The sequence below is a fragment of the Triticum dicoccoides genome, chromosome 2A (genome assembly GCF_002162155.2).
Source record: "Triticum dicoccoides isolate Atlit2015 ecotype Zavitan chromosome 2A, WEW_v2.0, whole genome shotgun sequence".
Lineage (NCBI taxonomy): Eukaryota > Viridiplantae > Streptophyta > Magnoliopsida > Poales > Poaceae > Triticum > Triticum dicoccoides.
Window position 1 is genome coordinate 4,648,435 of NC_041382.1, and position 13,849 is coordinate 4,662,283.

Consider the following 13,849-nt stretch of genomic DNA (forward strand, 5'->3'; position numbering starts at 1 on the left):
TCGGTGGCTCATCAGAGAGATCGAGTGCACGGGTTTGGGTAGGTCAGGACTCAGGATTTGTATTGGGGGAGGGACTCACAAGCACTTGCATGTGGTGGCTGTGGGGGCCCCCCGCTATCATAGTGGTTGTCACCATCGCCTTATAGCCATTCCTGCACCTCCTGCCAGTTGGTCGATGGCCTCACCTCCTTAGTTTCTCACTATCTCAGTTGATTGTGTCGTCTCGTCGCATCTGGGCCTCTTTTAAGGATCTAGGTTGAGGATGTGTTCCGGTTAGAAGAGGAGACACACTCTGTACCGCACGACCGAGTGGTGTCGGGTGGTGTTCGACGCAATGATGGTTTCAATTGGTGGAGTTGGATCGTTTCCTATTTTTGGCCGAAGTATGATAGCGGTCAAAATTGCCAGTTTCCTCCCCCACCGAATCGTAAAACTACAGATTCATTCCTCGTTCTTTTTTCCCTTTCCTATAAACCCACGTCAACGGAAGAGGTGGACAACATCGTCGTACTAGTCGTTACCATTGCCTTATAGCCATCCCCTCACCTCCTGCCCGCTGGTCGATGGCCTCGCCTCCTTACTCCCTCGTCGTCCATGTTAATTGTGTCGGCTCGTTGCATCTGGGCCTCTTTCAGCGTCTAGGCTGAGACTGCGTTTCGGTTAGAAGAGGAGACACACTCTGCACCACACGATTGAGTGGTGTTGGACGCAACAACGGTTTCAATCAGTGGAGTTGGATCGTTTCCTATTTTTGGCCGAAGTCTGTCAGTATGGTCAAAATTGACGGTTTCCTCCCCACTGAATTGCAAAATTACAGATACACCCGTCATTCTTTTTTCCTTTCCTATAAACCCACGTCAACGAAAGAGGCAGACAACACCGTCGTAGTAGTCGTCACCGTCGCCTTATAGCAATCCCCCACCTCCTGTCCGCTGGTCGATGGCCTCACTTCCTTAGTCCCTCGTCGTCCATGTTGATTGTGTTGTCTCGTCGCATCTGGGCCTCTTTCAACGTCTAGGTCGAGGTTGCATTCCGGCTAGAAGATGAGACAAGCTCTGCACTGCACGATCGAGTGGTGTCGGATGGTGTTGGACACAACGACGGTTCCAATCGATGGAGTTGGATCGTTTCCTATTTTTGGTCGAAGTCTGTCACCAGGGTCAAATTGCCGGTTTCCTCCCCACCGAATCACAAAATTACAGATTCATCCCTCATTCTTTTTTCTCTTTCCTATAAACCCATGTCAACGGAAGAGGCAAACAACAACACCGTAGTAGTCGTCACCGCCACCTTATAGCCATCCCCTACCTCCCACCCGCTGGTCGATGGCCTCACCTCCTTAGTCCCTCGTCGTCCACGTTGATTGTGTCGGCCCGTCGCATCTGGGCCTCTTCCATCATCTAGGTCGAGGCTACGTTTCAGTCAGAAGAGGAGACGCGCTCCGCACCGCACCACACGATCGAGGGAGGTCGGACGGTGTCTGATGCATCAACGGTCTCAATCGGCGGAGTCGGATCGTTTCCTATTCTTGGCCGAAGTTTGCGGGTCAAAATTGCCAATTTCCTCCCCGTCGAATCGCAAAACCATCCCTCGTTATTTTCCCCTTTTCCATAAACCCACATCAACTACAGAGGTGCACAGCACATATACAAACTTGTACGCATTCACGAGGGCCTTTTTTCAATGCAATCCATCCACATCCATCCATCCATCCACCCAAACAGAGATGACATACAAAGTTGGAACTTTTCGAAGGGTTCAAAGATAAAAATCGTAGCTTTTCGCATAGAACAAAAACCGCCGTCTCCGGAGCAAAGGAAAGACGGGGCCTTTCACTCCTCTTCCTCTTCCCCTCACCAGAGTCGTCCTGAGTCCTGACCTACCCAAGCCTCCAATCCAATCCAATCCGGCCGCCGCGGCGTGGCCTAGCCTCGCCGCCGGCCCCTCACCCGCGTCGCCGGCCCCGTCCTATCCCCCACCGCCGTCTCCGCCCGCAGCCACGGGCGGTTACTATTTGAGGTATGGCCCCTTGGCTGTCCGGCGGTTGCTTAATCCCAAACTAAACCGGCGCAAATCGACGCACGGCGTCCAGATCTGCCCATGGATCTGGGCGATTCCGCGGCCTCCATGGCCTTGGAATCGCCGCCTCGTTCTCCTCGGGATAAGGTTGGGGATTTTTGGGTAGCATGGGGCGGGGGTTATTGAGGTGTTAGGGTTCCATGGAGATAGATCGGGGCTGCTCTTGTTGTTGTTGGATCATCTCCATGTGCTTGCTAAAAGTGGTAAACGAAGCAACCTGATGTGCAGTCACATGCTGCAAGTTGAAGAAAATAAATCTGACACTTTAGAAGGGGGGCATTAACTCAAAGAAAATGCGTGCCGATTAGTGGGGAAGCCATGCGAGATTTGGGTTTTTTCGAGCGTCTGTAACCATGGATGACAAACCTTTTTCATTGTGCGATGCGAATGCAGGACCGGCGCCGAAGTCTGAGTTGAGCGCTTTCCGCGAAGGTTTCGGAGAGCCGGATTGCCTGTCTGGGTGTTCTTCAAGGTTGAGCTCAGGTGAGAACTTTGAAATGAATGAATTGTATGCAGTTGTTGTGCTTGTCCAACTGCACTTGGGTGAATTCGGTAATGCTATGAGCACAGCTTCGATCATGATTGCTGCTATTTTGAAGTGAGAATGCATCATAGGTCTCAACTAGCTTGTTCCAGTGGATGCAAAGGATCACGTCGTGCTGCATAATGTGATTGGATATCACTAGGGATAGTTTTGCAATGATGCTACACATTTATCGTATGTCTTGAATCATTTTACCGGCACTTCAGCCCCTTGATCTGTTCCACTGCGTCAAATGTTTTAAGCAGGTGACGGTACATCATAGAGGCTGTGCTTGATGTGAATATAGGAGATAGTACTCCCTCCGTAAACTAATATAAGAGTGTTTAGAACACTATTTTAGTGATCTAAACGCTCTTATATTAGTTTACAGAGGGAGTACTTACTAGTCTTAGTACGAATGATATGAGTCTGTTGAGAAAGCTAGCATTGGTGTGTGGGTGATTAGGGAAACATGTTTGTTGAGAATTCTGACATTGTTGTGTGAACTGTGGCATGGGTCTCAGCCGTTATCATTTCAATCAATTTCTGTATGCCGCTGGTGAAAGATGTAATGTTCCATTCACTATTGCAATGTAATATAAAGAATATTGTTATGTTACTTCGGCAAAGGAAAACTGTTGTTTATGTTTTTTAAGGTAAACATGCTGTATATAGTTAAAATTATCTACATCGTTTGTCCTAGTATTGGACATGGATAACTTTTATAACTTTCTGATGATATATTTTATAATTTACTAATTACTACTACTCCCTCCGTCCCGAATTAGTTGTCTCAGATTTGTCTAGATACGGATGTATCTAGACACTTTTTAGATGCATCCGTATCTAGACAAATCTGAGACAACTAATTCGGGACGGAGGTAATAGTATTTTAAGGTGAACGGAATCTTATCAACCGTTTCCTTTACTTATTTGATTGAAGATCATACGATGAGTTACTAAAACGAGGATAAATAAGTTCAAATAACATGATTGCAATTACACCTTTCAGTGCTTTTGCACATGTAGTTTGTGCTGCCACTTCATCAGACTAGGACATATATTGAACCGGAGCACCTAATTATACAGGTCTTGGACGTAACAGGGGGCTAGGATATATCAAATCATCTAGTCTCTTGTATTAATCTCATCAGTTCTTGTTAAGAGTTGATTTTACCGCTCTGGTTAGTGTAATATGATCGCTGTTGGTTGAACATATGAATCAATTGGATAGTTAGATTCAATATCTGCAAGGTGCAAATTAATTATCTTAATTGATTGAAATCTTAACTGTATGTAAATTTTATATATAACTTGGATTGCATTGACTGAAGCTCAAACTTGTTAGTTTATTGATAACTTGGATGAGCAGAAAACATATAAATCAATTTCGTACCTTCACTGTTGAAGCTGGTTAACATAAGTTCTTTTTCCCCTTTGGCTGCCTTTCTGATTTCAACATTTTCTGATACTTGTGTATATATCTCGAATAATTAGACTCAGTAAAGATGTAATCATTCCTAGATATGTTTCGATGTTAAATTGACTAGTTATGTTCTTCTAATTGGTCCCAGAACAGCATGTCCAAGATGCCAAATCCAGAGAAGAAGTTGTTCAGGATGCCAAGCGCAGATGCCGAGATGGCTGCACTGCACAAGGAATGGGATGATGCTCGGTGTCCAATTTGCATGGACCATCCTCACAATGCTGTACTTCTGTTGTGCAGTTCTCATGACAAAGGATGCAGATCCTACATATGTGATACAAGCTACAGACACTCAAATTGCCTAGACAGATTCAGGAAAATGAAAGTGAACCGCATGGACAGTTCATCACAGCCAAGCTCTTCCTTGCCTGGAGATACAAGTAACCAAAGTGCTTCACAGAGATCCCATCTCGGTCCCAGTAGAGGGAGCCCCAGGCTGTTAATCGATGTACCTGAATTCCGTGAAAATCTCAGTCATGAACATGTCATCCGTAGCCCTGCAGCCGTATCTGGACAACAAGAAGGAACTAACTATAATCAAGGTCCAGTAACATTGGAAGCTCTTATGGGACAAGTGACTGGGCAAGTCGAGTCAGCTGAGGCATCCAACTCAAACGAATTGATGTGCCCACTGTGTAGGGGTGCTGTGAAGGGCTGGGAGATCATCAAAGATGCCAGACAGTACCTGGATGAGAAGCCAAGAAGCTGCTCGCGGGAAGCATGCGCATTTTCTGGTACCTATGGTGCGCTCCGTAGACATGCCAGGAGGGTGCACCCCACTACCAGGCCTGCTGATGTGGACCCATCAAGGCGCCGCGCGTGGCACCGCCTGGAGAACCAGCGAGAGTATGGTGACATAATGAGCGCAATCAGGTCGGCTATGCCTGGGTCAGTTGTGCTTGGAGATTACGTCATTGAAGGTGGGCCAAGTGCAGATGAGTGTGAAGACGGTGGGCCAAGTGAGCGAAGCGGGTCTCTGTTGACAACGTTCTTTCTATTCCATATGATGAACAGTGGTCCGCTGAGATCAGGAGACGAGCCAAGAGCCTCATCAAGGGCCCTGAGAAGGCAGAGGCGCCGCTACCTGTGGGGAGAGAACTTGCTAGGCCTCCAATACGACGACGACGACGATGATGAGGATGAGGATAGCCTAGACGAGGAGGTTCAGAGGCCCAGGACTCGCAGGAGGTTCGTGAGGTCAAGGTCGGAGGAGCGGCGCTGACGCGTGGGCGACCATGGTAACTAAATCCTTCACCCACCGTGAAGTTCTTTACCCCATGAATTAGCGATGACCCCTTGCGTGATCTTTTGCCATGCCAGCCGAGGCGCTAGGTGACATGCTGCTTCAGTCAAATGCCTAAAGTGCGGCACGGATCCTTGCGCTGGAAGATCCAGGTCAACCGTGTCGCGTTTAAAGGGTTGGATGGTTGGCCGCACAAGGCATGACCATCCTCAGGGCATATGCTGGAACGTGTGCTCGCTCGCTGTTGTGACCGAAGCTGCTCTTGATGCACCTCGCGTTGTTTGCTCGGCGTGTTACCTATATCCGTATCTATTGTATATATAGTGTTGGAAGCTAGTACCATTTACCGAATTCGTGCATGTACTCTTTTGCACTTGGTATCTTTGTTCAATTGAAGCTGGTAGGGATTGCATTTGGCCCTGATGGTTTTATGTGTTATGCTGGTTGTTCTATCTGTTCCGGTTATCGCGCTCCATATGCTCCTGTCACAAATCTTTGGAGTGCCTAGTGTTGTTGGCTGATGGTTGTCCCTTTTCATTCTATTGGAACCCTTGCAGGATTATGCTCTGACTGCCGGAAGTGGAGTTTTTTAGCTCAAGCTCAAATGAGCTCGATCTAAAATCGGGGGAAAAAATCAAAAATAAATAAATAAATAATCTGAATTTTTTTGGTGAAAACATTGACAAAAGTTTTACGTGCTCATGAAATTTCATCTTGAAATCACTTTCTTGGAAGTCATGGCAAAGAAAACAAATTGATGCTCCAAAAGTGTTATTTTTGAAAGCATTTTGGAGTGTTGTTTTTTTTGCCATGACTTCTATTAATGTCTTTTCAAGATGAAATTTCGTGGGCACGTAAAACTTTTGTCAATGTTTGCACAAAAAAAATCAGGATTTCTTGAATGTTTTCTCTTTTTTCCTTTCTAATTTTACTGTTCATATTTGAGCTCGGGAACAGAAGATGACTTTCCCTGCCTGTTCTGTTATTTTGCCTATTTGGAAAATAGAGGTTGACCTTGCTCCGGCCTCTACTTGCGGAAGTCCTTTTCCTACCTGAGCTCGGGATGAACAGTAAATTATAGGGAAAAAAATTAGAACTTATATAATTTTGTTGGTGCAAACTTCAACAAAAAACACATTCGTGGAAGTCTTGGCAAAAAAAAGGAGCACTCTAAAATGCTTTCAAAAATAGCATTTTTGGAGTGTCGATTTTGTTTTCTTTACAACGACATCGAAAAATGTCATCTTATGATAAATTTTTGCAAGCACACAAAACACTAGTCAAAGTTTGCACCAAAAAAGTTCAGATTCTTTGATTTTTTTTTTGATTTTATTGTTCATTAGAGAGCATTTGAGCTCGGGAGTAGATACTCCGCCTTAGTTGACCTTTTTAAAAAATGTGCTTCCCTATTTGGCCTATAGAAAAATATTTCTTCCCAATTTGACACTACTAGTAATTTTGTTCCCTATTTAACACTTACATTTGAAATATGTGCAACTAATTTCACTTTGTGCCAGTATGTGTTAGTATGTCACATAGTGCACTAAGGGTAAAATGGTTTTTCACATCACATTTAACATTGGTAGTGGCAAAAATGGACGGAAATGTCATAGGAAACAAGCAACTGGTAGGACCAAATAGGGAAGAATTTATTTTTTGGGGCCAAAGATGGAAGCACGTTTTAAAAATGGGCCAAATAAGGCTCTAACATATACTTCCTATGTTGCAGAATATTTAATCCCTCCTTCCAAAATATTTAAAGTTTTAGTTTTATCATAAGTTAAACTTCTTTAAATTTAATCATGTTAATAGAAAAATATACAAACATCTACAACACCAAATTAGTTTCACTAATTTTTTCTATAGACTTGTCAAACTTGAAGGAGTCTAGAACTTCAAATATTTTAGATACTCCCTTCCTGTCAGAACAGAAGACCCAGCCGTATTTTTAGACCATTAGTTTGACAAAAACAATTGAAATATATATTAATAACCAGTACACCATCAAATACTTCCTTCAAATATGAATTCAATTATATACCTTTTATACAATATAATAGACAAACCATTGGTTAAATTGATGATATGTTAACACATGGCAAGTTTTGCCTATATACCAAAGCATGGTCAGTAATATATTTGATCCCTTTAGCTTGACAATTCATCATAAATTGTTCTTATTTGCAAAATTTCACGCACTCTTCTATGAATTATTTGCTGGGTACTACGTATATTTTCCCTTTAGCAAACATGGCAAGGAAAATAAGCTCACAGAAAATGATAAACCCTAACAGGCATGCTACGTGCAGCCTTAGATATCATTTGCTGGTTCAATCCTTCTTGTCAACCAAAATATTCCATCAGCCACATACAACCAACCAAACGGACACACATGGCAGTCACCATAAGATTGTTGTACCGATTTGTAAAACTATCTTACCCCGACGACGGAAACTAGATATATATGGTATGTGTTTACCGGCAAACTATATATGGTCCATACAAAGTACAAACATTCTATAGCATATTTCAGGTTAACTTGTGTAGTAGCGCCCACTCGCCGGATCAAACGTTTCTCGTTCGACCGCGTCAATGGCTCGTTAATTTTTTTGCGACATGGTGAAGAACCATCCGGATTAGTCCCAAGGCTCGTGGAGGTTCAGGCTCTCCATGTTCGCCTCGATGTCTCCCTGCACACAGAAACAGGCATGGTCAGGAAATATGGCATGACAATGCAATGCAGCTGCAGGATTCACTGTTAACCACGGCAGCAACTAGAATTGATGGTGCTGACAACAGCATAAGCCTGAACTTTCTGAATATTGACTGACAGCAATTAAATAAAAACCACTCTTAGGGAATATATGTGCATGTTCATGGGTTCTATATCGTTTTTTTAGATATTTGCCGGTTGCTACATACTCCCTCCGCCCCAAAATAAGTGAGACACTTATTCTGGTACGGAGGGAGTACATCTGAAGAACAGCTACAGTCAAAACATTCACAAAATGCCCATGGTTCTCTTCAAATAACAGGACAACAAAATATTACTCTTTCAATGTCTCCACTCATACAAGTATTACTGAGTAGTAGCTTACCACACTACTGTAAAGAAAAAAGATGTGCATACCATTGATTTCAAGTCATCTGTTCCAAAGTATGATAGTCTGGCTTCATGTAACGAGTCTGCATTTATTCCCTTGCGTGCACAGCGAGTGTTTTCCTTTTCTTCATAGAAGTCAAAGTCATCCAGAATTGATGTTCCATGGCGATAAGCCTTGAAAATTTTCAACACTTCCAGACCCTGGGGAAGGCCAATCTACATAGAAGAAATAAAGGATAAGATGAAAAGAAGAGAAAATATGGACAATGAGAACCTGAAGTTAAGTTGCAACAAAGCATATGATGAGAAATAAACTTGATATTAGTCGATTTATCGACAAATACAAACATAAGAAAGCAGTAAACTGCACGCGTTCCCATGTGCAATTGTTTGCAGCTAGATTGCTACTAATCTCCACTGCGGCACTGCACCAATATCCAAGGCGTCTCTGGTGTATGGTGTGATGAGTTATCAGGAATTATCAGTGGATTTCGATATTTTACCCTTTTTAAACTTGCAGACACTTTTTAAGTTGGAAAGGTCGTAGGTGAGAGGTTGAACTAAAATTATTTGTCCAAACTCCATAGTTGCATCTCCTGACTGAATATTAGTCGCTACTCAGCTGCACATATGAATATTAGTTGCTACTCGGCTGCACATTCTTTGCAGTTAAGAACTAACTTTATCATTTATCGCCAACATGCCAATACATATGCAATATTGATCTCATTTTGATATGCTTGTTGTGTTGAACACAACAGTACTTGACATACTGAGTAGTTCAAATAGAATGTTAAATGGATGCACGGCATAAGAGATAACATTTCAATCTAGCAAAAGAAAACAAAATAGATCCATGTAGTTCTACTAGGATTCTGCTACTTTACTATACCTGCACTAGAAAATCGCTCGTGTTATTTTTTAGAAGAAACACAAAGTCAGGAAAGAGAGAAGTGGCCGTGTAAGTGACAAAGGAAAGGCAGTAGTGTTAGCGCTATGCAACTAGTAGCATGTTAGATGGATCCAAGTAATATACTGATAATCACATAGGAGCACCTTTGTTCACAGGAGGAATTTACATAAACCTGCTACTCTGAAACCTCCCAAAGTAGCAACTTTTTCTTGAACAATTATTTCTTCCGAAATTTTTTACGGTGCAGAACAAGAAAGGCGAATCATGGTACCTCTTGAGTGTCCCTGCTGAATGTAACAGGTCTGTTGTCATTATTTTCTAGAGTGATATGTTTGAAGAGCCTATTCGGAATGTCCTTTACAATGTGCCAGACAACAGGGAAAAAGCCATTCCATTTATTTTGTTGCCAGAAGTCCATGGTCTTCTTGAAATCAACAGGACCTAACATCTCAGCCAATCCTACAAACTGCCCACTGGTATTAACCTGAAACAGAGAATACAATGAAAGGCTGAAACACCTGTCTCAAAAAAGAAAAAGAAAAAACCAGTTCGTACAGTAGCATCATTACAACGAACAATATATTTCATTGTTTCATTCAAAAATAGTGAGGAGCATCAGTGAATTAAATGCATCTGCTTTGGATAAAATCATTGCTCAGGGCCTCTTTGATTTGCAGGATTCTAAAAACACAGGAATATGAAAAACATACGATTAGAATGTCATGCTCATCTCAACCCTACAGGGTTTTGGTTTGTTTGATTGCATCATAGGAAAAACAAAGGATTCTTTCAGAGGTTTGAGTGGATGCTAGAAATCCTTAGGAAAAAATCATATAGGATTCAATCCTATGAATCAAAGAACCAACATAGGAAAAATTCCTAGGATTCTAATCCTCCAAAATTTCTATGAAAATCCTTTGAATCAAAGGAGCCCCCAATCTGATGGGCAAGCTTGCGGAGGGCACATTTCAGGGAAATTTGACTTCAGGAAAAGGAAATACAGCACATATTTGATATAATAAGCCTACTGAACAAACAAAACAAAGGGTAGAATGCATATAAACATCACACTAGTAAGTATTACCTCCGAACCAAAATATAAGACGTTTTTGTAGGCTAAACTAGCCTACAAAAAGCGTCTTATAATTGTTTACACAGGAAGTAAATCTTAATAATGAAATAGGCTATCATTAACTACTAGTCTTGCTTGATTATCTCAGTTGAACATATAAGTTATGTGATACCAGGGCACTTAAATGCTTTTGCTGCTCTGAAGTGGAAAATGATAAACAATTAGAAGAAGGGCCTTTAAATATTACTCACCGAAAACAAGAGGAAGACAGGACATTTTGTACCCTTTTCCTTCATTAAAATCTGGGCATCATGGAAAGCGGTATCCAGCTTACTGTTCCCATTTGGTGTACTTGCCCAAACATTGTATTTGATACCTTTATGAATATCATCTTCACTATATGACTTTATCATGAAGAACTTGGCCTGTTCATACTGAATTGAAAAGTCTGATTTGTTAAATTGGTCTCTACGGACCAATGGGCTCAAGATATCTTTCTTCGCAGTCGGTGTTGATGTGTTATTCACTTTGCTTGCACGGGGACCACAAACTTGGTCCCTTATTTCCTCAGAATTTCTCGGTGGGTTATCCCTCCTGCCATTTCTGTAGTTGCTAGTGCTGTTTACAACTCTGTTAGACACCCGTGGTCTTGTGCCAGTATGTCTGGTTGCAGTCATCTTGACTTGCTGATTACTAACAATACCATGGGCAAAACTGTCTCTTGGCTGCCTGTTCCCACGAAAAGGACCTTGCTGGTAGCTTGATAATCGACGTGCCTCGGCATCATGGCACCTCTGACCAGAATACAAAGGTATCTTATCTCGGTAGCGCCAATGGTGAGACATTGTTGGAACCTCCTCACCATAACCTTGTCTAGTTGAGAACGAGGGGATGTCTGCACCATACTGCTGCCACTGTCTTGGGTATGAAATGCCATTAGACTTTTGAGAAGACAGAGAAGGGATCTCATCACGATAACTCTGTCTACGTGAGAGCGAGGGGATTTCAGCACTGTAGTTCCAATGATTTGAGCGTGAAATGCCATTAAACTTCTGATTAGACAGAGAAGGGATTTCATCACCATAACCTTGCCTACTTGAGAGCGAGGAAATTTCAGCACCATAATGCCATTGGCTTGAGCGTGAAAGCACCCCACTGCCATTACACCTCCGACTAGACAGAGAAGGGATCTCATCGCCATATGTCAGCCCTCCAGGTAGTGAAGAGCCCCGGCCCCCATTTTCGAAGCACCATCGACTTGAAAACGAAGTAGCCTCGTCAACACAGCAGCCCCCTCTGGGCATATCAACTATCTGCATCAATGAGAATTCGTCAACAAGGGATATATCTATACACAAAAAGGTTTTGACTGTTTACTACATATGTCAGATACACAACAATATATGCATGCAATCTTTTCTTTCCAGTGCAACTAATGGTCCAAAGATATACCTCGCTGCGGCATTCAATAGATTGACCATTGCAGTTTGCGAAGGGAGTAAATCGATCCAATCCTTTGTAGTGATGCTCTGAGTGACAATCGAAGCTACAATCAACTTTAGCTGTTTCAGTATACGATCTTCTCATGTGAGGACCAGTAGTAGGACCCGACGTAAGATAATCATGCCTTGGCGCAAAGATATCACTTTTGGTTCCGCCTTTTGCCATTACATGACCTGATGCATCTCGATTGCCTGACATCGCTTCCAGTGATGAAGAAGAATCCCAAGAACAGCTCGATAAAGGAAGGTAAGGCCGCTGCCTATCATATTCACTTTGTGGTGACATTGCTTCCTTGGGATATACATGTGACCCAATGTCAGTAGCATACTTGCACTCCGAAGACTCTGCTTCATAATCCTGAGAAGGGAGGAGTTGTTTGAATCTCGGTAGACATAACCATCAAATGTAATATAGAGCATGTTATCCACAAAGTGCATGGCTTCATTAAAACGTACTTTACTTTGCACATACTTGTCGAACAAGTGAACAATAGTTATATTCATTTTGCCATGTTAAACAATGGTCCATCTGAGCACATGCATAAAATGCAGCAACATCTCGCACTTAAAAGACCCATGAGAATGTAAATGCATATTCCGCCCCTGAATTAAACCAAGTGTTCATATCACACAGACAACAAGCTGAAATGTCAAATCATCTTGGTAATAAATACAATGTCCCTGGGCGTGTTATGCTTGAGTAATCAAAGATTCAACATATTTATCTAGTCAGTTGGACTGTAGCAAATATTTTTAGTTCAGAAAAATAGAACCCAAATTATAAAGAGGTAGTGTTTGATTCATCTTTTTTCATTATAACATAGACAGTGCTGTAAAACTGTACGAGTAAACAACAAAGGGTATACACTCATACCAGAAACGACAAAGCCCTGTTTGCATGAGAAAGAAAATCAGCATCCTCTTCACTTTTCACACCATCCCCTGCACGATGAGGAAGGAATTGACAGCAAAATAAGAACCAAGACCCAAAAAGACTTAATCAGATCAGCAGGACACATACACGGCCAAGGCAAGGAATCGTCGTCTCCCTCGGCAGCCGCATCACTCCAAATGTTTTTCCTCGTGAAGACGGAGGCTCCTCCGTTATCTGCTTCTGGCGTTGCTGCAGCCGCCGAGGCGGGTGGATCAAAGGCTTCCTTCATCTGCCAAACAAATGCGAGTTAGTAACTGCAAGAAGTGATGTATGTATCATTGGATAACAGTATTAAAGTCGTGGCTCGTTTGTGAAGTGCTGCAAATGGCCAACGCAAGGGTGAAGTACCAAGCATGTCACAACAGCTACATACATATCCTTGGATCATTTATACTTGTAAAAAAAAAATCCCTGACGGTCGTGTGCATGCGCATAACTTGACACATATGACATGCCACTGCTTCTAGTTTGTTTTCCTAGCCATCATCACCACACCTGGTCATTAGGTGGATCTCATGAGATGCCACATTCAGTCATAAAGGGGGCATCAGCCATCTATCCATCCACCCCCTAGGTAGATGGAAGTTTTTAATAAGACCAAACCCTGACAGACACGGGGCAAATATTCTAGTCTAGTACCGATAAAGACCATCAGCCATCCATCCAGCCAGTGGGTCAGTCAGTGAGTGAATCGATCCACACTGCCGCGAACAAAATCTCGCCCCGCCGGAAGACGAACATTGGAGTCTTTCTTGGCCGCACGCATTCCCGGCGGCCGTCGCCCGGCCGTCTCGATCAGCACGCGCACACAGTGCGGGGGGACTTAAGCCGGGGAAAAAAAACAATCCGCGCCTGGCAGGGAACCCTAGGACGGACGGACGGATTCGGAGGCGTGGCGGAGGGAACCGCCGGCCGGACGCATTGGATTGGATTGGAAATATGTACAGACATAAAAGGAAAGAAAGAAAAAAAAAGGCGGCCGCGTGGCGAGAAC

General features: G+C 43.0%; 2 protein-coding genes across 3 annotated transcripts in view; one reads left to right on the forward strand and one right to left on the reverse strand.

Annotated features, from left to right (window-relative positions):
* Window positions 1–1,814: 1,814 nt before the first annotated feature.
* Window positions 1,815–5,762, forward strand: LOC119352683. 2 transcript variants are annotated; one of them, XM_037619260.1, is made up of 4 exons: window positions 1,815–2,019; window positions 2,473–2,562; window positions 4,177–5,326; window positions 5,409–5,762. In XM_037619260.1, exon 3 carries the CDS (start codon window positions 4,183–4,185, stop codon window positions 5,308–5,310), a length of 1,128 nt encoding a protein of 375 aa, XP_037475157.1. In that variant the 5' UTR covers window positions 1,815–2,019; window positions 2,473–2,562; window positions 4,177–4,182; the 3' UTR covers window positions 5,311–5,326; window positions 5,409–5,762. The 2 variants fall into 2 exon arrangements, with proteins under 2 accessions (XP_037475157.1, XP_037475156.1); XM_037619259.1 differs by having other exon boundaries at window positions 4,182–5,326.
* Window positions 5,763–7,609: 1,847 nt separating this feature from the next.
* LOC119352684 overlaps window positions 7,610–13,849 on the reverse strand; it is a 6,849-nt gene continuing 609 nt past the window's right edge. The window contains exons 2-8 of the mRNA XM_037619261.1: window positions 12,943–13,084; window positions 12,796–12,863; window positions 11,872–12,279; window positions 10,671–11,732; window positions 9,619–9,831; window positions 8,462–8,650; window positions 7,610–8,021 (exon numbers count right to left, since the gene is read on the reverse strand). Coding sequence (XP_037475158.1) covers window positions 7,968–8,021; window positions 8,462–8,650; window positions 9,619–9,831; window positions 10,671–11,732; window positions 11,872–12,279; window positions 12,796–12,863; window positions 12,943–13,084 — 2,136 coding nt within the window. The 3' untranslated portion in view covers window positions 7,610–7,967. The remainder of the gene's footprint in view (window positions 8,022–8,461; window positions 8,651–9,618; window positions 9,832–10,670; window positions 11,733–11,871; window positions 12,280–12,795; window positions 12,864–12,942; window positions 13,085–13,849) is intronic.

Coding starts and splice junctions, on each gene's coding strand:
- LOC119352683 (XM_037619260.1), top strand. CDS start 4,183: ATGTCCAAGATGCCAAATCCAGAGAAGAAGTTGTTCAGGATGCCAAGC.